Source organism: Bos javanicus, chromosome 1 (assembly GCF_032452875.1).
Source record: "Bos javanicus breed banteng chromosome 1, ARS-OSU_banteng_1.0, whole genome shotgun sequence".
NCBI lineage: Eukaryota > Metazoa > Chordata > Mammalia > Artiodactyla > Bovidae > Bos > Bos javanicus.
In genome coordinates, this window is record NC_083868.1 from 69,568,344 (window position 1) to 69,595,500 (window position 27,157).

Consider the following 27,157-nt stretch of genomic DNA (forward strand, 5'->3'; position numbering starts at 1 on the left):
GCCCACGTGCTCTAGAGCCTGCGTTCCACAAGAGAAGCCCACGCACCGCAATGAAGACCCAGGGCAGCCAAATGTTTTATTTTTAAATTACCGTGGGTAATCCAACTGCACCTAATGACCAGATGTTAATCAATTCGGTTTACCACATGTCAGGTTTGCTATTAAAAGTGAAACTTAACCACCATTTGCATTACCCCAAGTCCCAAACACAAGGAAGGACACCATCTATTAAAGACATTTTATTTGTTATCTTTTATATTTCACAGTCAAGAAAAAAAATAATTAAAAATAACTTGCACGGAGACAGGACATTAGACACAAGCAAGGATACTGTTAACATTAAAGAAAGACTGTGCTCGAGGTGACTGCCCCCATTCTTGGCTGTGTGTATGTTGGTGGCCGCTGCTGAGCCTCTGAGGGAAGGCTGATGCTTTGGTGAAGTACCTCTGGAATCTGTATCACAAGGCTCGAGGGACATTTCCAGTCCAGGCCTTCTAGTTGACATTAAGAAGGTCCTGCATTGCCAGTAACTGCTCCTCAAAAACTAAGACATATGTCTCTTTTTCTGTCCCCTGGGTGTGAGGCCAGGTCACAAACTCCCAGCAGGGAAATGAAATCCCTATATTTGAGGAACAGAAGTAGCATCTCTGTTTTAACTTGCTAGAGGATGAACCTGAGCACCTTGAAGGATGGTATCTCCTCCCATTGCCGGGACCTCCATAGCTGGTGTGTAAGAGTCTTCCAAAATTAGGCCACTTATCTGCAGTGTATCAACTCCAAGCAACATTCTTCTAGACTCTTCCAGGAGTGAATAATCCCAGGGAGCTTCCTTCTAGATAGGAAATTGTTATTGTTGCCCCACCAGGAAGAAAAACTAACCACTGTCCTGACTGGAGCAAATCAACTATCTTGCAAATGCTCACAGTATCTATATGCATTTAATTTCATAGGTACTTGGTTGGCAAACAAGCTGTATTCATTGTAAATAGTCACAACTTCCATTCGGAGAGGCTAGATGTTGGATGGAAGAGAAGTACCAAAGGCCAGATCTTCAAGGCTGCTCCCTTCTCCATCAGTCTTTTGAACATTCAAAATAAAAGCTCATATGAGTTGAGGGGCTGTAGATGGATCCAAATTCTTACAAAATTCTATACAAAATGAGAGAGGGGAGGGGAACTCTTAGAAAAGAAGTATTCTGACAGAAATGCATAAAAAAATTCAGTTTCATAAATGATTAACACTGTTTTAAAATATTATTTGAATAATATTATTCAAATAGCTCTTTATGCACTTTGGCTTATTTGATCTTTATCCTCTGAAGTAGGCTTCATTTAGTTCATTTCACAGATGAGTAAACTAACCCAGAGAAGTCAAATAACCTGTCAGAGATCACACAGCTCAGAGCAGGAAGGGCCAGACTGTGAACCAGGTCTGTCAGATTCTAAATCCCATGCGTGCTGCTACTGCTAAGTCGCTTCAGTCATGTCTGACTCTGTGCAACCCCATAGACGGCAGCCCACCAGGCTCCCTTGTCCCTGAGATTCTCCAGGCAAGAACACTGGAGTGGGTTGACATTTCCTTCTCCAATGCATGAAAGTGAAAAAATAAAATGAAGTCGCTCAGTCGTGTCTGACTCCTAGCGACCCCATGGACTGCAGCCCACTGGGCCCCTCCATCCATGGGATTTGCCAGGCAAGAGTACTGGAGTGGGTTGCCATTGCCTTCTCCAAACTGAGCCACTAAAGGCTTTTCTTCAGAGGCAATACTTGAAGTAAGCATTCCACCAGTGTGGAGAAAGGGAGGCTTGAGGTGAGTTCAATGGAAGGTTCACCCCAGGTAGGACCAACAGGCGTCCATGAGACATCCATTCTCGACTACTGCTAACTGGACCCTGTGTCCAACCCCACATGGCACACTTTGTGCAAATCACCCCTTCATGCACACATGAAACACTTAAGAGTCTGTGACTAAAGGAAAATCAACCATGAGATTTTAAAATAAAACGACTCAGATTTTCCCAGAATATTCAAAGTGCGTTAAGACTCTCAAAGGATGGCCCGTTCACCCGGGCCACCCACAGAAGCTGAGCTCAAACCTGGGAAGCGGGGATGCTGTGACCCCTTCCCCGGCCCTTCCCCCAACCTCCTAGGCCCTCCTTCTCCTCAGCCTCTTTACTTTTCTTCTCTCCTGCGACGCCTCACCCCTCCTGCTTCCTCTGTCTCCGCGCTCTTCCTCTTTTAAACAAGCCTTTTTTCTCCTTGCCTCTTGGGTTTCCCCCTCCTCGTCTCCGGCCCTTCTCCTTTGCCTTCTGTCTTGTCACTCCTCCTTTCAGGAGTCTCCTCTGGCAGGCTTTCTCCTTTCAGTGTTTCATTCGGTCACACTGAGCAATGCCAGCTACAATTCTCTAATACAAATCTCAGGAGAACAAGCTATTCACCTTGAAAGTCCTCCCAAGGGAAAGAAAATATTACCAGCCTCACTTGTTACTTTAGAAATTGACCAGGTTGCCTTGTGGTCTGGGTGGGAAGGAGAAGAGAGATTTGCCTTTATGTGGGCTGGCTGGAAAGGACCCATGTAAACATGGTTCCATGCTTACAACCAATAGTCCTTCCCAGGCCAGACCTACATTGGGTCCTAGGGCCTTCAGCAGTCTAGGAATTACCATCACAACCACTGGAGTTATAGCCCAAGAAATGTATAAAGAGACCTTAAGGGTATCTGAATTAAGCTTCCCTTTTTACAGCTGAGGAAATAGATGGTAAGAGAAATTAAGTGGTGTGTCTAAAGTCACATATGGGACTTGCCTGGTGGCTCAGATGGCAAAGCGTCTGTCTACAATGCGGGAGACCCAGGTTCGAGCCGTGGGTTGGGAAGATCCCCTGGAGAAGGAAATGGCAATCCACTCCAGTACTATTGCCTGGAAAATCACACGGACAGAGGAGACTGGTAGGCTACAGTCTATGGGGCCGCAAAGAGTCGGATATGACTGAGCGACTGAACTGAACTAAAGTCACATAGATGGTCAGTGTTAGGGACCAACTGGTGGCTAATTATAATAGCTTCCTGATGAAAAATAAAAAAGGTCTATGGGGAAGCCAGGCCTGCTGCTGATATAGTAGCCCAGTCCCAAGTCTGCCCTGGGGTATTTCACTTAACAAAGGCAAATAGAAAGCATATAATACTCACCTAATAGTCTGGTCGGGGTATGTGCCTTGTGTAGGGGTTCTCTGGCTGGTTGTCTCTGGGCAGGTTCACCTTGATCTTAGGGAAGATGCTCCCCTCTGCTCCTAGATTGCTAAAGCCAGTCTCCTTGAGTCTCAGATTTCTTGAGTCCTTCTCAATCAAGGTCTCTTCTTCCACATTCATGCCTTTGTTCTTTAACCTGTAATTGGTAACAGAAATTAGGATCTGACAATGGTGGCAAGTTCCTTGAAGCAAATGTTAATATTCTTTTTTCAATATTTAAATTTTTTTAATAATTTCAAATTTACATCCTAAGTTACCCCCACCCCCAAAAAAAATTACACAAAGCTCCCATACATCTATCACCCAGAGTCCTCAACTGTTAACATTCCTGAACCATTTAAGAATAAGCTACAGACCTGATGTCCATTACTGGTAATACTTCAGTACTTCATTCAGTGTAGATTCCCTGACTCTCCGCATAAGCTCCATGTAACCATCAAAACCAGAACATTATCCTGATCCAACATTACCATCTATTAATAATTCTGCCTGTCATATTACATTTTGCTAATAATGTTAGTATTCTTCAGTGTGCCTTTGAATTACTTACAGAAATGATAGTAAACGTTAAAGAAAAAGGATGATTTGTGATACAGTTTTTCATTCAAGCAAAGTCAATTCTATAGAAGCACCTCAATGAATAAGATGAGTTCAAGGCATGAAGGTCTTAAGGAGAAATAGAAGTTTCCCAGGATCTGCTGCGAGCCCTCAAGAACCTCAAATGTAAGCATTCAGTGCCAAGTGGAAGGATTTGAGGTGAGGGAGGCATTTGCCTCCCTGCCAGTTACTCTGATTATTACCCTTCTTTCCTTCTGGCCCACAGTCACCCACAGTGCTGCTCTGTTAGAGTGGGTGGTAGGGCCAGAGGCATCCATAAAGGCCACAGGGCAGTCCAAGGGTGACTCTCAGACACTGGGGTGTTGTAAAGGAAGACCCATTCACCTGCTGACCCTGATAGCCAGCACAGAGTTCTTCCCTGTGACAACACTCCTGTCTATGGTGGCTGAGAAGAGGCTCCCTTCCCTTGGGAGTGGGCAAGAAATTCTAATTCTTGGAGGGCTTCGGGAGAAATGAATCCAAGGCTGAGCTAAGAGCAAAACCAGGCTCTGCAGCAGGAAGAGGGAACTGAGAACCAAGGCTGTTCCGGGACACAGCTCTATTGCAGCCCCTGAGGGCCCTGGAGACCATGGCAGTGAGCCAGTCCACCATGGAGGAGGCAGCCTTGCTCCGGAGCTGAATGTCCTGGCCCCCCTCCCCCTGGGAAAGGGAAGGCCATGTTCCCAGTTCCCAGCTTGGCATCCTTGCAGTCAAGTCTCTGGGGAAGAGTTAATAACAAAACGGAGTGAAAAGGAAAAAAAAAAAGAAGAAACAAAATATTTTAGGAATGAAAACTATTTGTCCTCTCACATTACAGTGCAAGAAAACCTATTTGCCAAAATATAAGCTATGAGCCAAATACTGCTTTTAAAAAGTAGCTTTTCATTTTTTTTTAATCAGAGTGACTCCTCACGTGGCACATCTAGAATGGAATAGATGATAGCATTCCATCCCTGTTAATGGAGGGAACTTTATCTAAATGTGGAGTGAATGAATGGATCCTACTTAAGTTTTGAAAAAGGGCACTTAAGGCACCAAACTGAAAAAACACCATGCAGAGATAATGTTTCTACTTAAAACCCAGGAGGCTCAGCTGAGGTGTCCTTGTCCTAGTGTTAGTCACTCCATCACGTTCAACTCTGTGACCCCATGGACTGCAGCCTGCCAGGCTCCTCTGTCCATAGGATTCTCCAGACAAGAATACTGGAGTGGGTTGTCATGACCTTCTCCAGGGGATCTTCCTGACCCAGGGATCAAACCCAGGTCTCCTGCATTGTAGGCATATTCTTCATCATCTGAGCCACCAGGGATGTTAGGCTATTTGCCGTGAGATTCTGGGCAGGGGTGACTTGATGAAAATTATATTTGACAATATCAATGGAGTTAAATATTGCTAACAAAATAGTTTTTTGTTTGATTTTTTTTTTTTGAGCAAATAAAGGTTTATTGTAGGGCAAACAAGGAGAATGAGTGGCTCATGCTCAAAAAAACCCAAACTACCCAAAGCATTTTTAATGACATCAGAAAACGGTTGCTATGTCACTTTATAGGCTTCCCTGGTGGCTCAGATGGTGAAGAATCTGCCTACAATGCAGGAGACCTGGGTTCAGTCCCAGGGTTGGGAAGATCCCCTGGAGAAGGGAATGGCTACCCACTCCATTATTCTTTCCTGGAGAATCCCATGGACAGAGGAGCCTGGCGGGCTACAATCCATGGGGTCACAAAGAGTCAGACACTACTGAGCAACTAACACTGATGTCACTTTATAGTATTAAGCAAAAACAAATCTCAACAAAAAATTTAAAAGCACAAAAGATACAAAATTGATTTTAAACAGTAGTCAAAAAACCTAGAAGGATGTATGCCAAAATGTTGGTTGTTTCAGGGTGGTGGGTTTTATGGGTGATTTTTTTATTCTGCTCCCTTACACATGTTCTATTTTCTTCAGTGAATCATGTGTAGCTCATAGAATCAGAAGAAAGTTCTGATGATAAAAGGTCAATGGTATTAGAGAGGTCTCGCCTTATTTTCCTTCTGTTGCCTGGGAAAGGCTGAATGTGTTTGGAAACCAGAGTGTAGTGCTGACGGCGCTGTTACCCAAGAAAGGGACACTTTGTCCCATACCTCATTGAGACGATGAGTGCAATCACCATGCCAAGAATGACGATGCCAGCAATGGTGCCCACGATCGTGAGGATCAGCTGAAATGCTGAAAGGGAAAAGAGAAGAGTAGGAACAGCTTCCCCCAAGCAGACGCCCCTGTCTACTGCACAGGTACAAGTATTCCTAGTGGTTTCTGGCCAAGAACACAATGGGGCTGTGGTCTGTGACCCCCCTTCCAGGGCCAGGATGAGTGGGTGGCTCACTTCCTTTAACCCTGTGTCCACCGTCACCCCCAACTGTGTCTTCAGAACTCAGTCAGAAGAGACAAACTTGCCAGAAGAAAGAAGGCCATAAACCCAAAGGAGGCCATGGTGGCAGGCCTTCCTGGGCTTGTAGGGAGTGGGATCTCACCTGAGGTCCACTCTACCTCCTAACCTCTGCTGCCTTTGCCTGCCGCCATAACTGATTTTGCTGATAAACTTAGGGGAACTAGGTTGGAGTTAAATTCGTCCCTAATAGAGGAGCCAGGTAAAGACTGGATGGGATTGGTGAGGGAAGAGTCTGGAAGTTCATTCCCACTCAGTCTCCTCTAGATCTGGTCTGTTTAGTGTTCCTGAGCACTTAAAATGTCGTCCTGATGTGGCATGTCAGTGTAACGTACACAGTGGATTTCAAACACATGGTATGAAGAAAAATGTAAAATATCTCTAATAATTCTTATATTGATTGCCTGCTAAAATGATACTATTTTCCATATAGTAAGTGAAATAAAATTTCATTAAAAATCAATTTCACTTATTTCTCTTTACTTTTAAAATTTTACGTAGAATTTTTAAAATCTGAAATTAAGTTTGAAGTTCATGTTGTATTTTTATTGGTCAGTGCTGCTCTAGATCCCTTTGATTGTTCCTGCTCCATGACTCCCCTTTATGCCACCTCTAACTAACCAGGATGCATGGGGCCATTGATCATTAAGTCTGGAAAAAAGCCTCAAAGGTCATCTGAGCCAAACTTCTCATGTTATAGGTAGAGACACTGAAAGCCCAGAAGGAAGAAATGACTTATCAAACCCAGGTTTACAACAAAATACAGTAGAAAAGAAGAGCATTTCTAATCACTAACTTTGTGGCTGGCTGGGAAACTAACAGAAATATTTCCTTCACCTTGGGTCATTGATCTTTAGTTCATTATATAAAATTTTAAATATAATACAGCTAGTATTGTCCCAGTCTGGTGAGGGTAGGGCATGGGAGGGAACAAAGCAACTGAATTTACAACAACATATCCCAAACTTGGAAAAAGGGAAAAAATTGTTAAAAAAACACTAGTAAAACAAAAAGATGATTTGAGTACTTAAATGTCTGGTTTCCAGTTTTGCTCCACTATGAATGTAAACATTTTTGGAATATACTGGTCTTTATCCTTTCTAGTAGCAGACAATGAATATTTAATCTAATGCAGGAAATGAATACAATGTTGGGACAACCTTCTTTGGCCTGGGACAAGTCCAGGGGTTCCAGCCCATCTCTTGGGCTGAGTTCTATTGTTTCCCATAGCTGAGAGGCTCTACCTATGACCTAAGGGTGGGCATGGACTGGCCTGACCCAGAAGACAAACTCCAGGCAGATTTTCTTTCTCTTCATGTCAGAGACTTTGGGGGACTGGACAGAATTTTGAATGTGGTCAATGTCTGTTTCTCAGAAGCTTAATAACAAAGGAAGACTTTTCTACTCACAGTCTTCACAGTTGATTCCACTGTAGCCAAATGGACACCTAAAATACAAGAAGGAAAAGGAAACTGTGGTAAAGAACCTTATGAAAGCAGGTCAGAGTTCCTACCCAACCTCCATGTCTTCTGTGCATCCTTCTTTCATTGTCTTCTCCCCGTTCTGTCTCCTCTTTCTCTTTTCTTCCTTATGCACCCCGATCTTCCAGGTAAGTACCTTTCATGGCTCTCGGGAAGATTGAGGGGGCATACAATGCTGTGTGGTTCCATTGGCTACCAGCTGAATGCTCCATCTTCAGAGCACGGGAGGATTCATTGGTTTGGGTGAAGATGAGTCCCAGAGGCCTAGCACTTAGTGGGACCCCTCAAGCTGGGAGACCACATGGCTCACTCTATTACTTATTTGCTGCCCTGTGAGCAGGGACTTGCCATTTATATTCTCTGAGCTTTAGTTTTGTCACTTGAAAATGGGGGAATGAATACATTCCTGAAGTTGTTATTTGAGAAGCGTTACCTACTGTAGTTCCCAGCACACAGATAAACGTTCAAAAATTGGTGGTGGTGGTGCTGCTGCTCTGAACCTTCTGCCAGTGAACCAACTTCCCAAACCTAAACTCATACGTACATTACAAGCTCTGTCCTTTTCACCTAGCCTTAGCTATGAAAAGACGAAAAGGGGGTGATTTCTCTTACTCTTGACAAATCCCTTGCTTATCTTCCTTGTAGTCTGGCAGGCATATGCAGTCAGCTGTCCCGTTGCTCTTCACTAGGCATTGCCTCTTGCTCTGTGCATTGCAGGTATCGGAACACATTGCTTCAAAAGAGAGTGATTTCTGGGTAATTTTCAGAAACAGCCTCTTCAACCCCAAAGTGACACATCACAGAATACAATTTTTCACATTGCTTTTTCTGGGTGAAACTAGGCGCTCAGTGGCTGTGAAGTGGTATGTGGACCTCTTCACCAGCTCTTACCCAAGGTCCCCTCCAGGCCCGTAGGATGAAAGCCAAAATTCACATCCCTCAGACTGAAATGCACATGGAGGCTTGAGCAGGAAAGTGTGTACTTCGTGAGAATGCAGAAGGAAAGGGGAAAGAGGTGAACCATTTGAAGCAGATGGAACACTTACCAACACACATAGGCATCTGTGGTTTTGGTCTCACCAGCCCGTCTTTGCACTCACATAGTAAGCCATTGTCACAATAATTTTGGTCATTCGGTTTTTTACAACCATAGTAATCACACTGATCTTGCTCTGAGAGGCACAAATAATTCAAAGACATACTTAGCAAGACAATATGGATAAGCTAACTTGTGAAAACACCCCATTCCATTGTGGTCATCACTGCCTTTTAACACATTTTGGGATTCAACCAATGAAAATCCAAGATTCTGAAATTCAGCTCCCCAGTGGGTCTCTTCTGTAAATATTTCCTTATATAATTCAATTAAAATTAATTCAATCCCATGCAATAGAATTCTGTTCAAATTCTCTTTTGTACCTAGCTCTTTGCTGGGTTCCACGAAGGACACAGTAGCTGCATAAGTTTTGGACCCCGTCTTCGGAAAGTTACATGTTTATACCCTTAGGAAGTTGCGACCAGCAACTTGTAACACGGATTTTAAGTACAGTGGGAATTCAGGGGCTCAGATAGCTAAAGATAACATGGAGAAGGTGGAAATTGGGCTAAGTCTTGAAAGAGAGGAAAGATTTTAATAGTCCGAGGCAAAGTCTAAGTGCAGTAAACAAGGGATGAAAAGAAGGAAAGGATTGTTGTCTGGGAGTGATGGGACTGTACTTGGGCAGGGGAGAGGCAGGGAGGTGAGGTGGAAGAAAGTAGAATTCTTGGCTCTGCAGTTGATTGTCTGGAGGCTTTTTGTTCAATCATTTGAGTTTTGGTGGGTTCAAGGTGTCTTCCACCTGTGAAATGGGGCTAATGCAAGTGTCTACTATAGGAGACTCAACAAATAATCGTCCCGTGGTTCATTCATTGGTATAGCAGGGTTAGAAGGCTAGGTTAAGGCCACTGACTTTTATCCTACAAGTCTGAGAATCCATTGTAGATTCTAAGCAGAAGCATGGCCATGAGAAAACCACCTTTTAAGAATGTTAGTCTAGAAAAAGACTGGAAGGCATTAAGGACAAAAAGATGAATCTGAAATAGATTAGGGGGAGAGAATAGGAGCAGGTAGAAGAGATGTGGTTACTCTCTTCCAAACATCCCAAGCCTGTAACTAACCTTCCTTTACCACCTGCTCTTTGAAAATGCCTCTAAATAAAAACTCAGAGAAAGAGATTTTACAACTGTTGACATAGAAGACAGACCCTGTCTTTGCAGCTGAAATGAGAGAGCAACAACTTTTCTCTAAAAGTTTTGAGCTCTCCCTTCCACATGCTGGGCAGTTCGTGCTCCTGTGGCCCTCTCCAGCTGGGATCATTTGAGACTCTGTTAATGTATCTGAGAGCACATGCCTGGTCTCAGAGTGGAGAGATGCTGAGAGGAGTTGTCAAAAAGAGCAGTTCTTAGAGCTGAGGCCAAATGGTTTCAAGTTGGCCAGGCTCAGAGCTAAGGCAGTTCAAGTACAGCCAAATGGGAGAACTGCAAAGGGAACCCTAACTTTATCTTGAAGAATGCACTGGATATATTCATTTGATGACCATTATGAGTGGTCCATCCCCAAGCTGATCGGGACTCTCAACTTCCTCACACTTGCTAGAAATCTCATCTAGCCAAAAGCAGGGTGTATAGTAAGGTTTTGTCTTGCCCTGCTGACAATTTCATCTTCCAGGCGGGTATAGCTATTCTGACTACATGAATTGCTACTCTGGACCAAATTCTGACCCCCAAGGAGAAGTTTATTGGCAGGTAGAAGTGACTGGCTCCTTGGAAGACAAGGACCAAGTGATAGCCAGAAACAGGAGTATGACTTTGAGAGAGTAAATGTTGTAATGTTCAGAAATGCTAAGGTGTAGTTCCATGGTATGAGACTCTGGAAGATGAAAACAGTTCAGGAAAGTAAGAAGCTTTGAAAATGTAATCCTAACTGTGTAGCTGTAAATGACCCTCAATGAGCTATTAAAAAAAAAAAAAAAAGTGGGAGAAGGCCAGGTAATTTAAAGAAACTGGCATGGTTTGCACAGGAAGTTCTCAGAGGAGAGATATAAACAAAATATAAAAAGAAAGTCCTGAAACCAAAGGTGGAAAATTAGAAGTATGACAGTCCAGAGTCCCAAATGAGCTCAGGCTTGTTACAAGCAAAACCCCAAACAACGACAACAAAAATCCAATTACAAAGAGCAAAGGGTTAAAAATAAAAAATGAGCAAATAAAGAGTGTGTGTGTTTTCCATGTCACAGGGGCTCATGGAAAAGGCCAGCCCTGGTTGGTGTGTTTATAAAACAGCAAAAGTGAACTGTTACAGCTCTCCTGCGGGCATGTGCATCTGCCTAAAGGGGAAACCGTGGAAGTAAAATTTTCTTTAAGCATTTGGAAAGCTGTAACTTGGTACAGAGCACTCCTGTTTCCGCCTTTCTTCATCTTTCCCAGTCCAGAGGCTATTTATCCAAGGCTACCTTCGAAGAAGAGGAAGAAACTAGTCAGTTTGATGACTTAGGGGATGGTTATAAATGAGCAGAAGTCAAGTGACTGGGGAAAGGGAGGGAGGAAGAAAGGATGGTTCAAAGAAAACTCAGAGATGTCTGTGGATTCAATTATCCAGTTCTTCTGGCCCCCTTCAGAAGGAAAGTAAAAAATTTACTTCTATTTATTTATAATAGAAAATGTAGATAGGTCTTCAGGTAAATGTTGGATAAAATTATTTAATACTTACGGTCATATCCTGAAAAGGTACTTGAGTGTGCATCAATCGCCTTTGTAATGGCATTTGATATGGTTGTCTCATTTTCCTTTGTACTTTCTGTAAAAATGTTTACTACTGCTACGTCAACACCCTGGTTACCAGCACGCATTTCAGATCTTGCTGAAGTGGATGCGCTAAAAATGAAATGAATCCATCACTTGATGAATTGAACTAAAGCATCACCAAATTGGTCTTCAGACCTCCCAGACTCTCAAATCTCTCAGAGTTAGTCCCAACCCATTTTTTTATATCCACAGTTGAGGCTCAAAGAGGGAGGCCTGGGGTTGCTATAAGATGGCCATTTATAGACTTAGAGATCTCTACTCAATATGCATTCAGAGGAAATCTAGGACTATAGTAAGGTCTTAGTGGAAGGCACTTAGAAAAATTGTGGACAATCATTACTAAGTGCCTGGATTGAACCAGAAGTAGAATCAGTGACATGTGAAACAGTAAGCTGCCATTTTCTGTAGAAAATCAGGAGTAGATCTCCCGATGAGCTGCAAAATCTCAGATTTCTGCCTTGAGAGAGACAAAGGGATATGTATTCTTTTCTGCACACAGAGAGAGCAGTAATCAACCATATTGAGTCTGGATCATTCCCAGAAAGGGCCCAGAAAGCCAGCAGGCAGCTTCAAAGTGTGTGTGTGTGACTAGGCCTGGGCACACCTGACCCAGAGGAGAACTGATCTCAAGAAAGGAGGGGCCGTGGGAAGCATCAGACATGCACGCGTGCTAAGTTGCTTCAGTTGTGTCCAACTCTTTGTGATCCTGTGTACTGTAGCCCACCAGGCTCCTCTGTCCATGGGATTCTCCAGGCAAGAATTTGGAGTGGGTTGCCATTCCCTTCTCCAGGGGAATCTTTCCAACCCAGGGATGGAAACAGCATCTCTTTAGGTCTCCTGCATTGGCCAGGTGGGTTCTTTACCACTAGCACCACTTGGGAAGCCCAGGAAGCATCAGAATGTAATACCAAATCACATCACCTTGCTGCAAGCCATCCTAAGGGTCTTTCCCTCTCTCTAACTAGCACTACAGTTGGGGTCCTGAGATCAGCTGTGCCAAGTTCTAATTCTTTCATTTATCCAAAAAAAATCAAGTGATAAAACCACTGAGAGAGAAAAAAGAAGACTTTAAAAAACTTCTTCCCTCTCTGATTTGTGTCCATGTGTTTTTAAGACTCAGGATATATTTTTGCAGTCCTATTGTTTTTCTATACTCCATTCTGACTTTTGAATAAATACAGAAGTTTGAAAACACAGCCAACCCTACTTAGATAATGTTTGCAGCTATATGGGTTCTGTGGAACAATTCAGAAAATCCAAAACATGAACCAAATTCTGTTTTTAGGAATGATCACCTCAAAAAAAGGAGTCCAAAAAGCAAAGTGGGCTTTAGAATCTTAAAGTTTCATGATTTGTTCATGGTAGAACTCAGAGGTAACAAAGGAAGGTACCAGGCAGTGAGAAAGGGGTACCTGGTACAAACTCGTCTTTATCAGTTGAAAGATGACCAGAGATCTATGGTATAAATTTGCAGTGGGGCTAGGAAAGAAATGCCATCCATAATTCATTCATCATCTGAAAAACCTACTAGCATACAGCTCAGGAGGCAAGACATTACTCATGGACGAGTTCAAGGAAAGGATGGAGTGGCCATGCACTCAAGTGACAAAAGGTTGTCGTATACAGAACCAGGGGAGAAGGCAATGGCACCCCACTCCGGTACTCTTGCCTTGAAACTCCCATGGACAGAGGAGCCTGGTGGGCTGCAGTCCATGGGGTCACTAAGAGTCGGATACGACTGAGTGACTTCACTTTCACTTTTCACTTTCATGCATTGGGGAAGGAAATGGCAACCCACTCCAGTGTTCTTGCCTGGAGAATCCCAGGGATGGCGGGGCCTGGTGGGCTGCTGTCTATGGGGTCGCACAGAGTCGGACATGACAGAAGCGACTTAGCAGCAGCAGCATACAGAACCAGGGCGCTAGCTTCCAAGTTAAGAACCCAGAGATCTAGACCCAGGGGAGCCACCATCTTCTGTGGCCCAAGACCAGTCCTAACTTCCCTCAGCCTGAGTGTCCTCCTCTGTCCAAAGAGAGTTTGGAGTGTAGGAGGAATTCTGGGGATCCTTCCAATTCCAACATTCGGGCAGTAAATAAAGAGCTTGGGGATTCCGAGGAGAGAGCACTGGTCTGGAGCCTAAGAAATGCCCTCTGAAGTGAGACTGAGGTCCATCTGCCCGCCACTGCCCCCAAGCTGGGGGAGTTGCTCCTCTCAGGACACTGAGTTCACAGGTAAGGTGTTGTCACCAAACACCCCTGGCTCCCTTTCAGTAACTCCCTAAAAATGGAAGGAGTGCCACAGTTTCAGGGAACCACTCCCCACCAAATGACTCCGTGGGACCAGCTCTCCATCACACTTGCAGGGTCCCCTATTCTGGAAGGCAAACAGATGGGAACTAATACATGTTGAAACTGACTACATGCCAGGTACTTTGCACAGGGAAGCTTTCCAACAGTATCTCATTTGCTCCCCACAGGGTTCTGGGAAAGTTGATCAGAGTAAACCAGATATACAGATTAGGTAACAAAAGTTCAGAGAGGTTAAAACACCCACCCAGTCACACAGAAATAAGGTGCCAAGACTGGGATTCAAGAAGAGGTTTGCCTACTACCTACTACTGTCATACCTCACTGTTCCTGCTTTTATCCAGTCATCCTGATGCATGAACTCCCTGTTGTCCCCTAAAGCAAGCCTAACACCCTTCAATGATGTATAGCCTTCAGTATTGTCTGCTGTGTCTCCAGCTTCCAGCCACTGTGTTGGGGCCCAGCCTCTCTGCCTGCTGCCTGTACCGTGCCTCCCGTTAGACTGCCTCCTGGCTACCAGTCACACGTGCCCCTTGCTCATCGCCAAGATCACAACTCACGACTTTTAGGGGATCTTCTCTTAATTCATCTTTTTCCACAAAGGATTTGACAATGTTTATGAAGATAGATGTGATAACAAAACCACAGAAATATAAATACATTAGAGCTGCTTGTTCTGCACGATTCTGTTTACCTTAGAGAGTTCTTTCCTCAGCCTGTAGCATTTGTGTATCGATATCCTTCAGAGAAGGCCAAGATGGAATCACTAATTTCTTGAGAATCCTCTACCTCTTTGGGTTTCCAAATAGCACACAGCCCTGGTCACCACAGGCCCTTCAGTGACCAGTCGTGTGACTGGGGACTTCCTGTCTGCCTCATTTCCCCCTTTGAAGGAAGAGATGGCCATGAACCATTCATTCTCCTCCAGGCCCCCTGGGATGCACATTCCAGGGAATGGCCAGGTGTGGTTTGTAGCCAAGGGATCAAACAGAACAAACAGATTCAGGTGATGTCCTGGACCATGTGAGCAAGTTGCTAAGTAGCCAATCACAGGGAACATCTTGCTATCCCCAGGCTACACTCTGCCCACCCAGGCCAGGGTCAATATGCATCTGAGTCAGGGCTCTTTGTGGTACTCAGACTGACCACCTCTTCTTGACTTGTGACTGGCCACCCTAGGACTTCAGTGCCATATGGGGAATGCAAGAGGAGACTAAAAGTTAGGGAACACAGCCTGCTTCCAAAGTACTCTGTCCACAGCAAACTTACCTTACTTTAACAATTACAGTCTGTCCGTATTCAGAATTGTTAAATGTATCTTTAAACTGTGGAGAAGAAGAACAGATTTAATAACAACTACAGCAAGGGGGAAAAGTAATAGTATATCTAGATTTTTAATATAAACCCATTTCTAAACGCATTTATGTAACACAGCAAATTTATTCTTTACATGTGCTCTAACACCTTTCAGTAATTTCTGCTTTAAAATAGGGTGATTCTGCTATAAGTCAGAGCTACCTAGGAAAAAGATGGAAACCTGAAGCGCTCAGTCAAGTCAATACTCTTAAATATAGTGTGACTGACTTGTTTTCTCTTTTTGAAGTCATGTGAAGTTTTGCATCTTTGTTAGACTTATCTATATGCATACTTCATACACTCATCAATTTACCCAAGGAAGACTTAAATGCTTACCTTCCCAAGGCATTATGCCAGAGACATAGATTACCAAGATGGGCAGACCCAGCCTATGATCAAGTTACACCATGTAACTTCAGATTATACCATGAAGCTGACAGAGGTAAGTGCCAGAGATAATACAATCTTCCATGGAAGTTCAAAGAAACGCTCTTCCAGTCTCAGAGCACAAGACAGGGCTTCATAAAGGAAACGGGCCATAAAGCATTTCAGTAGGCGGCACGGGTCCAGGAAGTAGACAGAGGAAGGAATAGCTCACACCAATGCTTGGGAGCAGTGTGGCTCAGAAGACAGCTGAAGGGTCAAGTTTCTCCATTTGTCAGCATTTGCAAATTTTAACTTCTTTGAACCTCACTTTCTCACTGGGAAATTTGAGACAGCAGTAATTCCCACCGAATAGGGCTCTAATGTGTAGAAAATGAGATGGAATACATGATACATAGCTTTGTGAGCTGGAAGGGCTCCAGCACTGGTAGATCTCATTAGGCCTGAGTTGTGTTCTAAGAGCAGACAACTTTAGATACTTGTAAACAAGTGGCCAGAGATGAAACTGGGACCTCTGGCAGGGGTGAGGTGGAGGTAGGCTGGAGGTCCCAGCTAGAAGGTAAGTTATTTGATGCCAAGAATGGGTTCATTTCCTCTTATGATACCACCGATACCTGCCCATCCCCAACTTCCATCCCATAGCACTCAGCATAGGGCCATCTCTAGGAAACACTCAACAAACACAAGCTGACTGATGATTGAAGAAATTAAATGTGAAATCATAACCTTGGACATGTCTTCCTCTCTTTGGACCCCAGTCTTGATATTTATTACATGAATGTTGAACTGGGTTGGTGCAACTTTTTATAATTCAAGAATTTTATTATTTTCCCCCACACTTTAAAAGATCATGGCACCAGTGTAATTTTAAGAGATATTAAAACATTTCTCTTATTCTAGTCAAATTCAAATAAATTTGATACTCTAGTTAAGGCTGAGCAGCCTTGTATCCAGAATATGTCTCTATTCCTTTTAATTCTTTTAAATATCAGAAAGAGCTAGTATTTCTGTAAACCATCGGAGCACTGCGAGTCTACGTAGGATCAAGTTCATTGTATGACCTCCAAGGTTCTATCCAGCTCCACTGTTGACCATTGGCCATTTAAATTTCTTAAATCTCAAAAAAAAAAAAAAAAAAAGATTGCAAAATTAGCATCTGGCATAGGAAAAAGGCTTTCCTTTTCTTTTTTCCTTCTTCCAGGTCATCCTTCAAGGATTTGAGGATATACACTTATTGATCTGAAGGGCCAAAAGGCTGGGCATGGTGGCAGGAATTATGCAAACAGGCCTGCCAGGCCCCCACTGCACAACAGAGCCAGCAGGGGAGAAGCAGCAGCCCTGAGGGTCAGGCAGGACTGGGTTCAAATTCCTCGTCCTCACTCATCAGCTGGGTGACCTTCGGTCAGTTTATTTAGCCTTCCTGATCCTTGACTACCTACCTCATCTGCTAAACAGTATCATAGTACCATCTTCCCCATGTGGCTACTTTGCGAATTAGAAATATACATAAAATGCCAGGTACAGCATAACAGGGAAACTTCAAATCCCTATGCAGCCTGTCCACTTGGATCTAGCTGGGGACAAAATAGACCCTGAGAGGCTTCTCAGGGCCTGAGCTGGCACTGCCCCGGCTACATGGTCTGCTAAGAGGACATTAAAGAAAGTAAACTGTCTTTCTTATCCTATCTCCAGGAGTTGCAAAGGAGTTCTGGTGTATCCCTTTAAGATTAAAAGTTTCTTGGATATTATAAAGTGCTCTATCCCCTCCCTGGCACCTCTGGGACCATCAAGATCTGACTGCACAAGTCACTAAACTAGTCTCTGAAGACCAGGGGCCTAGATCTGTAGCAGGAAAGGCTTCTGGACACTCATATACCCAAATCATGTTGGGAAATGCAGTGGCCACAGTGGCCAGTGCTCAGTAAAGCCACATGAGACAGCTGAAGGATTTCCTAGAAATGGAAACACTGGTGTTGCTTATCCTCAATGTGCCAAATATCATCTGAACAGGAAATTGGACTATAGATCCAGGGTAAGAAGCTAAGTCACAGCCAGCAGGCCACTCATGCACAAGAGGTAAGGCAAAGGGGCTCAGGCAAGCCTGGGATACAGCAGACACAGCTTTTATCACAGCAGTGCCAGCCACCGGCTGTTTGGTCATGAGCACGTGCTCTCCCTGGACTATCTGTAAGATCATTTGGATAATATTTTTTCATGTTTTAACAATTCTAATAACAAAACTCTTTTATAATTATGTAATTTCAAATGTAAACACACTGTCATAGAGTAAAACGTTAATTTTTTTTCAAATTTGTATAAAATGCTTTATTGGTTTCTTTAAAAACACAAAAACCATAAAGCGCGGTAGCTTCTACTGTAGAGCCTCTAATCTAATCAAATTTCATTTGAAAACTGAGAAGACAAGATTAAGAGTTAAAGCATCATGCCAAAAGCACACACTACTAATAAAACACACAACTCTGACAAACCTCACATTCATCCTCATGCCGTACTCCAAGGATCTTTGACATCTTTTGATTTTTGACTTAAAAGAGGTGTGTTTATCTTCTTTACATAATTTTTAATCTGTCGCTAGATGCTGTTATTCTGTACTTTGTGGTCCATTTTCATGCCACCACGCTTCGTGGGCCCCCATTAAGACATTCGTTTTTTAGTCTTTCTCCACCTAGAGTTCTGAGATATATTCCCAACCTAATATTTTTCCTTTCAAAACTAAATTTTGAGAAACACTGGCTGGACACTGTCTCTGAGACCTTCCAGACCTTCCTGACATATGTAGTTCCAGAATACAGATCTCCATCTCCTCCATGTCTACACACTCACTCACAGTAATCAACATGAAATGAAATTGTTGTTCACTTTGACCTTTTTGACAACGGGATAAAGAAGTAATGTTTATTAATTCAGATGGAGTTCCTCCTCCAGACATTAAAGAAGCCAGACTATGTATGCCAAAGGAAAAAATACAATTTTTCAATTTTTTTCTCTTCAATTCTATGGAAATAATTTATTTTAAAAGAGCATTACATTTATCTGCCCATTTAATCAGCCTCTGTAAGAAAGAGTATGGCATGGCTAGAAGTGGCTTTGAAGGCCCTTGGCCGTGCCTCGTATTACCTCTGGTTGCGGGATCACAGGGAGGCCCCCAGGTCCTAGAGGAAGAGCCCAGGCACCAAGGAAGCAGTGACACTGGGAATTTGGAACCGCTACTGTTTACAGACAAATAAGGGTACATTTCACTGTTTGAAACACTGGGATAGCTGTACCAGCCTGTACCACCCAAATGCCAGTCTATACAAGTCAGTGTTAGAATAAAGAATATTTATAGAGGAAGGATGTTTGGAAAATACTTACAAATGTAGTAACTTGAATGTATAAATTCTGATATGCCTCAGAAGCTTTATTTTCAAGTTCAGATGTGTATGATATTTTGACCTTAATTGTACCAGGGAATATCTTTCCTGAAATTTAAGCAGAATCCTTCTGTGATATTCAATGCAAATAAGGTCCATTTTGCTTAAAGCATAGATTGTTTTTAAATTCTAAACATTTTGATGCTACAGTAATTCTGGAAATATGAAAAACATTACCCCAAACCCAACCTAACCTATCACAATTATTCTCATTTTGGTATATTTCTCCCAGCTCTTTTGTGTGTGTGTAGGTGTCTAGTTTGTATCATTATAATTGCAAGTTTATATCATGAGTCTTCTTTACTGACTCTTAATAGTAAACATTTTTCCAAATCATTACTAAGTCTTCATAATTATCATCTTAAATGCTATATAATATTCTATGAAACACATCTTTCCTTCATTGATGGAGTCACTCTTTGTTTTCAATGCTTTTAATTATTCAAAAGGAAACAAAGTTTGCACAAACATCTCAATGCACAAAACTTTTCTATTTTTGGGGTCATTCACTTACAGTGGATCCCCAAAATGAGATTACTCATGCTAACAACAGGAACAGCCATTTGGCCTTGGGGATATCTCTAATCCCTGTGCCAACACAATACATTCATTTCCAGTGCAGTTGGCAAGAAGGGATATTTCTTTTTCATGAAACAGACAAAAACATATAGCTCAGGAAACAGCCTTGGACTTTTATAGCACCCAGCTGATCTAACCAAAAAAGTATAGTGTCAATTTGGTCTTAAAGTCCATTTCCAGAGCTGAGAAGTTCTTAAGTCTCCAAAACTAAGATTTGGTGTTATGGTACAAGCAAATCCTATGACAAAAAAAAAAAAAAAAAAACGAAGCCGAAGTCAGAGACCAGGTTCCTGGCTTGTCTGACTCTGTAGCTTTAGGAAACCACCTCGTCTTGCATCAGTGTCCCCATGTAACAGCACTGCTTTGTATTCCTGCAGTCTTTGTGGTTTTACACACCCACATCTCTCATTTTACACACGTACCTTTCTACACCTATCATTTTCATTTTGACCCCATGGCACTGATCCTTCAACCAGATAAAGTGAAGGGACCCATTCCCTGCCATACTTCTAGAACTAGTTCACATATCTGAATTGGTCCATCTCCTCTCCCACTAGGTTCCACTGAGATAAAGGCAAACTTTTTTTCTGCTTGGCTGGCCTTTGTTGCCTGCACATTTTCTTCTCCTTTTAATATTCCAGAAGCTCTTTTCATCATTATTTTAAGTTTTCTATTCCCTTTAGGCCTGAGATGCACATTCCCATTGTTCAGCCTTTGTAACTCACCTTTATTGCATGTGGAAGACTTATAGTAATATCCTTCTGAACACAGGCAAAAATAATCACTGAGCAGATTAACACACCAAGAACCACCCTTACATGAATCCTCTTTGCAAGGTGTGCTGGGACCTGAGATACAGTAGAAAGAGATTAAAAATCTACAAGTGACAACAAATAACACCTGGAAATATACTTTTAAATCTTCACGTCTCCCTCCTGGGCACTTTCTATTACTTGGCTGTTACGCCATGGTATACCCTTAGAACAGCTAGAAACAAACACATATTTTCTTATGTCTCTAGGAAGATTGTTGCTAAAATTCTAGAGCCAAGCACTTGTCAATAGTAAAGGTCAGAGGTTAGTGAGTAACAGTCTGCTCAGAAAGAGATCCCAGTGTTCTAATTCCAAGGAGTAAGGAAATACTTTGGATTTCACAGATCCTCCAGAACTTTGATGTCCGCTCCTCTAATACTAGGTGGGGTGCTCCAAAATCATTTTAGAGAAAGCACCATATTTTTTTCGGAAGATATGAATGACTGACTTACAGGGAGGACCAGGCAAAAAACTACCCGCCACCCAAAACTAGATATTATACTCTGGTTAACATACATGGTATACAGACCTGTGAGGAAGGGGAAGGGAACAACGTGGATTAACTCAGTAAAAATTCTAAGAGGAAGTGATGAAGGGCCACTCTACTTTCTGGCTTTCCGAGTGGATGACTGAATAAATGGTGAGAAGAATATTACCATGGTTTCTACACCACTGCTGGGGATTCCTAGATCAGACAGCGTGCAGCATCTTTTCTATCTTTGGAAAACTGACGGGATCCGAGAAGAGAAATCACCAGTTAGCCAAATGGCGATCTTGGCTAGCCATTTCCCTCTGTCAAATGAAATGATTCTGAGCTTTGATTTCAGAATAGGTTGAATGACTGACAAACTTCAGAGCTGTCTTAAAATTCTTATGGTTCCATAGGTGGAAATCGTTGCTTAAAAAAAAAACTACATATAAGGTACCATGTATATAACATGGTCTCTTTTTTATTGAAGTATAGTTGATCTACAATGTTCGTTTCAAGTGTACAGTATAGTGATTCAGTATTTTTGCAGATTATACTACATTAGAAGTTATTACAAAATAATGGCTATAATTCCCTGTGCTACATAATATATCCTTGTTGCTTATCTCTTTTATACATAGTAGTTTGAATCTGTTAATCCCATATTCCTAATTTGTCCCCCTCCCCTTTGGTGGTTTGGAGAAGGCGATGGCACCCCACTCCAGTACTCTTGCCTGGAAACTCCCATGGACGGAGGGGCCTGGTAGGCTACAGTCCATGGGGTCGCCAAGAGTCAGACATGACTGAGCGACTTCACTTTCACTTTTCACTTTCATGCATTGGAGAAGGAAATGGCAACCCACTCCAGTGTTCTTGCCTGGAGAATCCCAGGGACTGGGGAGCCTGGTGGGCTGCCGTCTATGGGGTCGCACAGAGTTGGACACGACTGAAGTGACTTAGCAGCAGCAGCAGCAGCATAAACTTTAACCCCATTTAAGCTATTTTTTCTATAACTATGGGCCTAATTCACTTTTACTAAAAAATAAAATAGTGCTAGTGAGGAATGCTCATACTGGTGGGAATATAAATATAAAGCATAGCCATTTCAGAAGACAGGTTGGCAGTTTCTTACAAAACTAAATATATGACCCAGCAAGTGCAAGCTTTAGTATTTACCCAATATAAATGCTAAACATTCACTTAGTATTTACCATCCTTTTTCCACTCAAAACCCTGCAAATGAATACTTAGAGCAGTTTTATTCATAATTGCCAAAACTTGGAGGCAATCAAGATGTCCTTCAGTAGGTAAGTGAATAAATAAACTTGTACAGCCAGACAATGGAATATTATTCATGTTCAAGCCTTGACAATTAACATGGCGGAATCTTAAATGCATATTACTAAATGAAAGCAGCCTATCTGAAAAGGCTACATACTGTGTGATTCCAACAACATGACATTCTGAAAAAGGCAAAACTCTGGCAACAAAAGATCAGCAGTTGCCAAGGGTTAGCAGGGAAAGAGGGGTGAATAGGTAGAGCACAGCAGATTGTTAGGAAGGTGAAAATGGTCTTTATGATGGATACATATCATTCCACATTTGTCCAAACCTATAGAATATACAACACCAAGAGTAAACCCTCAGTAAACTGGACTGTGACGTGTCAGTGTAGATTCATCAGCTGTCACAAATGTACCCTCTGATGAGGAATGTTGATAATAAGGGAGGCCGTGCAGGTATGGGGGCAGGGAAATATGGAAATCTCTCTACATTTCTCTCAATTTTGCTGTGAATCTAAAACGTCTCTAAAAAATAAATTCTATCTAAAAAGAATATTTTTAAGAGTAAAAGAAAAAAACAAAACAGGCTACCTGGATGTAGGAGGCATAATGCATGCAGTGTCTCACAAACAATAAGGGCCAGCCCTCTAACAGGGTGTTAACCAATATTCTAAGTAAAGTAAATGGCTTTTTAAGAAAGCCTTAACCACATTGCAAGGATGATTTGGAAAAGCCTAGGGAAGAAGTCGAGTGCAGCACCATTTTGGATATACTGGTCAGATAACTCCCAGTGTGGCTTTCTCCTTGGCAATAAAGGACAGACTCGGTAGCATTTCTGTGTGCCAGGAATAAAGTCACAGGATGTTACAGTGGGAAAAGGATTTTGTGGCTATTTAGTTCAATCATCTCTTTTTACAGGTGAGTATGTTGAAGCCAAAAGAGAATTGGTTTGGCCCATGCCTCACAGTTAGTATAGGGCCAGAACACAAGAAGGCTTTCTTACTCTGACAGAGGGTCTAGGGAAGCAGAAATGGCATGGAAAAGCTCCCTTTCCTGACTACAGGAGAACTGATTGTATAGCTGTTCCAAACATGAAAGAAGATTGGGAGTGCACCCTCTGGCTCCATTTCGTTAATCAGTTATTTCTTAGATCTACCAAAGATTACTGAGGAAGCCAAAAGAAGAATGTATAGGAAGACATCAACTTGCTCTTTGACCCTGGGCAAGTGGCTGCCCTCACTGAGCCTCAGTCTCCCTAACTGAGAATAACAGGGTTTATCTAGATCCTTTAAACATAGGTTTGAGAACTCTTTTAGACCAGGGGTTGGAAAACTATGTCATAAGCCAATTCTTGCCAGTCCTCCTCTGTTTTTGTAAACTAAGTTTTATCAGTACACAATCAGCACATTCATGTGTATATTGTCCATGGCTACTTTGATGTTAATATGACTGAGTGGGGTAGTTGTTTAATAGATCTTACTATGGCCCACAAAACCTAAAATATTTATTAGTTTGCCTTCACTGGTAAAGTTTACTGACCTCCGCTGCTAAGTCGCTTCAGTCATGTCTGACTCTGTGCGACCCCAGAGACGGCAGCCCACCAGGCTCCCCCGTCCCTGGGATTCTCCAGGCAAGAACATTGGAGTGGGTTGCCATTTCCTTCTCCATTGCTGACCTCTATTCTATACCAAACTTTGGGAAAAGAAGCAAGTGTTTCCTGTCTCAATAACTTAGGCCGGAGGTCAATCTTCATCTCTTAGACAGTATCCCTAAACATCTGTCCTTTGGATCATGACTCTGGTAATGTCACATGTTTTCAATAACATTTGATGAAGAATCAGGGTAGAACTGGCTCCTTTCTTCAGTAGACCGAGGATCTAGTAGTGGGGATCTCATCAGTGCTTATTAGCACCTGACCTCAGAGAAAAGAGACTATTTCTAAAAATCTCCTAGGGAGAGGGAAGCTGCAAAAGTAGCTTTCACAAAGTCCAAGTTTAAAAAATTTTCCACATCTGGCAAGTAGCTTGAGGAAAGAATAGAATGGAACTGCAGGTAATCTTTTAGCATCTCTGCCATCACTATTAGCCTGTGTGACCCAGACTTTTTAATTCCAGGGTTTTATATCCAAGGACACCTTGGGTTTCTTTACACACACTTCCCTTCTCTGGCAGAACGCACATACTTACCATCCTTCACAATACTGTGACTCCTTAGTGAGGAGATTTGAGGGACTTGCTCTTACCTGGAGTATGTATGGTAGAAGTAGACGTATTCGAGGAGGGAGCAGGAACTATACCACCTGCGGGAGTAGGTGTACTCGTAGCAGTGTTAGGAGTTGTACTCTCTGTGGTAGCAGATGTGTTTGTGGCAGTAGAGGCTGTACTCTCTGTGGTAGCAGGTGTGTTTGTGGCAGTAGAGGCTGTAGTATCTGTGGTAGCAGGTGTGTTTGTGACAGTAGAGGCTGTAGTATCTGTGGTAGCAGGTGTGTTTGTGGCAGTAGAGGCTGTAGTATCTGTGGTAGCAGGTGTGTTTGTGGCAGTAGAGGCTGTAGTATCTGTGGTAGCAGGTGTGTTTGTGGCAGTAGAGGCTGTAGTATCTGTGGTAGCAGGTGTGTTTGTGACAGTAGAGGCTGTAGTATCTGTGGTAGCAGGTGTGTTTGTGGCAGTAGAGGCTGTAGTATCTGTGGTAGCAGGTGTGTTTGTGACAGTAGAGGCTGTAGTATCTGTGGTAGCAGGTGTGTTTGTGGCAGTAGAGGCTGTAGTATCTGTGGTAGCAGGTGTGTTTGTGGCAGTAGAGGCTGTAGTATCTGTGGTAGCAGGTGTGTTTGTGGCAGTAGAGGCTGTAGTATCTGTGGTAGCAGGTGTGTTTGTGGCAGTAGAGGCTGTAGTATCTGTGGTAGTAGTTGCAGTATTTGTGGTTGAAGGGGTATCTGAGGTTGTATTGTTTTGGTTCGCGGCTGGAAGAATAAAGATATCAAGTTTCAGAAAACAAAACACTGAACATATAATGGCAGTTGCTATTATTTAATACTAATTAGTACCTAATCCATTTTTTCCTGAAAAATAAATGCAGTGGACTATATTAAAAATAAAAATACATGACTACTTCTAAAAAAACCTGACATAAATGAAATTAAATATTGAACAGACAAAACTGGAAAAATGTTACTGGGGAGTTCTCTGGTGGGTGGCCTAGTGGTTAGGATTCCGGGCTTTCACTGCCGTGGCCTGGGTTCCATTCCTTATCATGGAACTGAGATCCTACAAGCTGTGCATCATGGCAAAAAAAAAAAAAAAGTTACTGAAAAGTACGATGACGGCAGTTGGCCTGTTAGCTCAGCTGGTTAGAAAAATATGAAGTTAATATCATTTATTGTTTAATTGCTATTAATTATAATTTATTACTACAATTTGAAATATAATTATACATTAATATCAACATATATTATTATGAGATGTAATAGCATTTATGTCTGTAGTTGCAAAACTATAAATCTGAGTTTAATATTCCTCAGAGTAGTTCTCAGTGAGGACAATTGAAAATGCCACCAGGGGACACTGTTTACCACCTGTAAGTGGCTTCCTTTTTGTCCTTACAGTTCATGGCAATTACCCTAATTTTCCATTACAGGACATACTAGTTGAGGGATGGTAGAGAAGGGGGTATGTTTAAACAATGATAAAAAATACCCCCATTAAGGTATTTAATGTATCAAACTTCTTTCAAGATGTTTTCTAGTGATGTGTACCCAATTCTTAATTCTAAACACAGGAACTTTTAAAGAGTAAGATGAACAGAGATGATCTTTGCCCTAAAGGCTATGGTAATCATCAAAGTCATCTTTTTTCCACTCTTAGGAACCCCTGGACACATGAAGTAGTAAACTCTTAGTAATCCCATAATCACTTTTCTAGAACCCTTAATTGTCTCCAAGAGCTCTGAGAATGATGGTCAGTTTAAAAGAAATAATTAAAAGAAAAGTTTTAGTGAGGAAGCTATTCCTAAACCTTTGGATATAGAAAACTGCTGAAGATGCTACCAGATTTCCCCTTGGGTCTTGGACACCCCTGGATGGTAGAATCTGGCTCTTCACCTTGAACAAGGCCTGGTTTAACCAGTCAGTCATAGGCAAGTGTCCTTCCAGGAACAAGAGAACAGTTGACCAGCTCTGGCCATTTTGACTGCTGCTACCCTGCTCCTGATGCTACCCTCACTTATCAAGGGCTTACCTGTGCCCAACTGTGTCTGTGGAACAGATATGAGCATCAACATTTGACAGAAGTGCCACCAATACTCAGAGGATTAAGGGATTTGCCTAGAGATAAACGCTAATTCCCAAGTATAAGGGGCAGAAAACTCTTGATGCCACATTCAGGGATTAAACCAGGTCCATGCTCTGCATTAGGACCCAAATGACGTTTGGGGGTTAAACAGAAGGAGATTCTAGGACACTGAGCTCTTGGAACTACTCGGCCTCAGGACTTTCAAGGGCAAATCTCAGGCTCTCTGAACCCCAAATCCTAGTCCAGAAATTTCTTTTCACTACTGTTCTATCTGCCTTCGTCACAGACTGAAATGCCTTGTGTCTTTGAGCCCCTAGGAAACTTCATCCACAACACAGTCCACCTAATGGGGCAGTGGGATTAGTAGCTTAAACCTGCTGACTCTGTCTCAGAGACAACAAACATGATTAAAGGAATGAAAAAGTTTCAAGGGTTCCTTACCTAAGGCTGGAAAAAGGAGGGCAAGAACAGCGAGGTGAGCGAAGGCTTTCATTTTGGATGTTCTCGCTAGGTAATCCAGGAAGGAAATGATTTGCCTCCAGCTACCTTTCTTTTAAACTCTCTCTCAGATTCAAAGTCCAGTCATCAACTGACGTCAAACCCAACAGAGGCAATTACTAGTTAGGGTTTGGTCGTATAACATAGGTCTCTCTCA

The 27,157-nt window shown here is 42.5% G+C and overlaps 1 protein-coding gene across 1 annotated transcript; it reads right to left on the reverse strand.

Moving 5' to 3' along the window:
• Nucleotides 1–226: 226 nt before the first annotated feature.
• On the reverse strand, nucleotides 227–27,157 carry MUC13 (mucin 13, cell surface associated). Its single transcript, XM_061410798.1, has 12 exons — nucleotides 26,944–27,157; nucleotides 24,462–25,175; nucleotides 20,381–20,503; nucleotides 19,018–19,124; nucleotides 15,172–15,227; nucleotides 11,502–11,665; nucleotides 8,800–8,925; nucleotides 8,366–8,486; nucleotides 7,682–7,719; nucleotides 5,968–6,052; nucleotides 3,187–3,382; nucleotides 227–1,148 (listed from the first exon to the last, which is right to left on the reverse strand). Exons 1-11 carry the CDS (start codon nucleotides 26,993–26,995, stop codon nucleotides 3,187–3,189), a joined length of 1,782 nt encoding a protein of 593 aa, XP_061266782.1. The 5' UTR covers nucleotides 26,996–27,157; the 3' UTR covers nucleotides 227–1,148.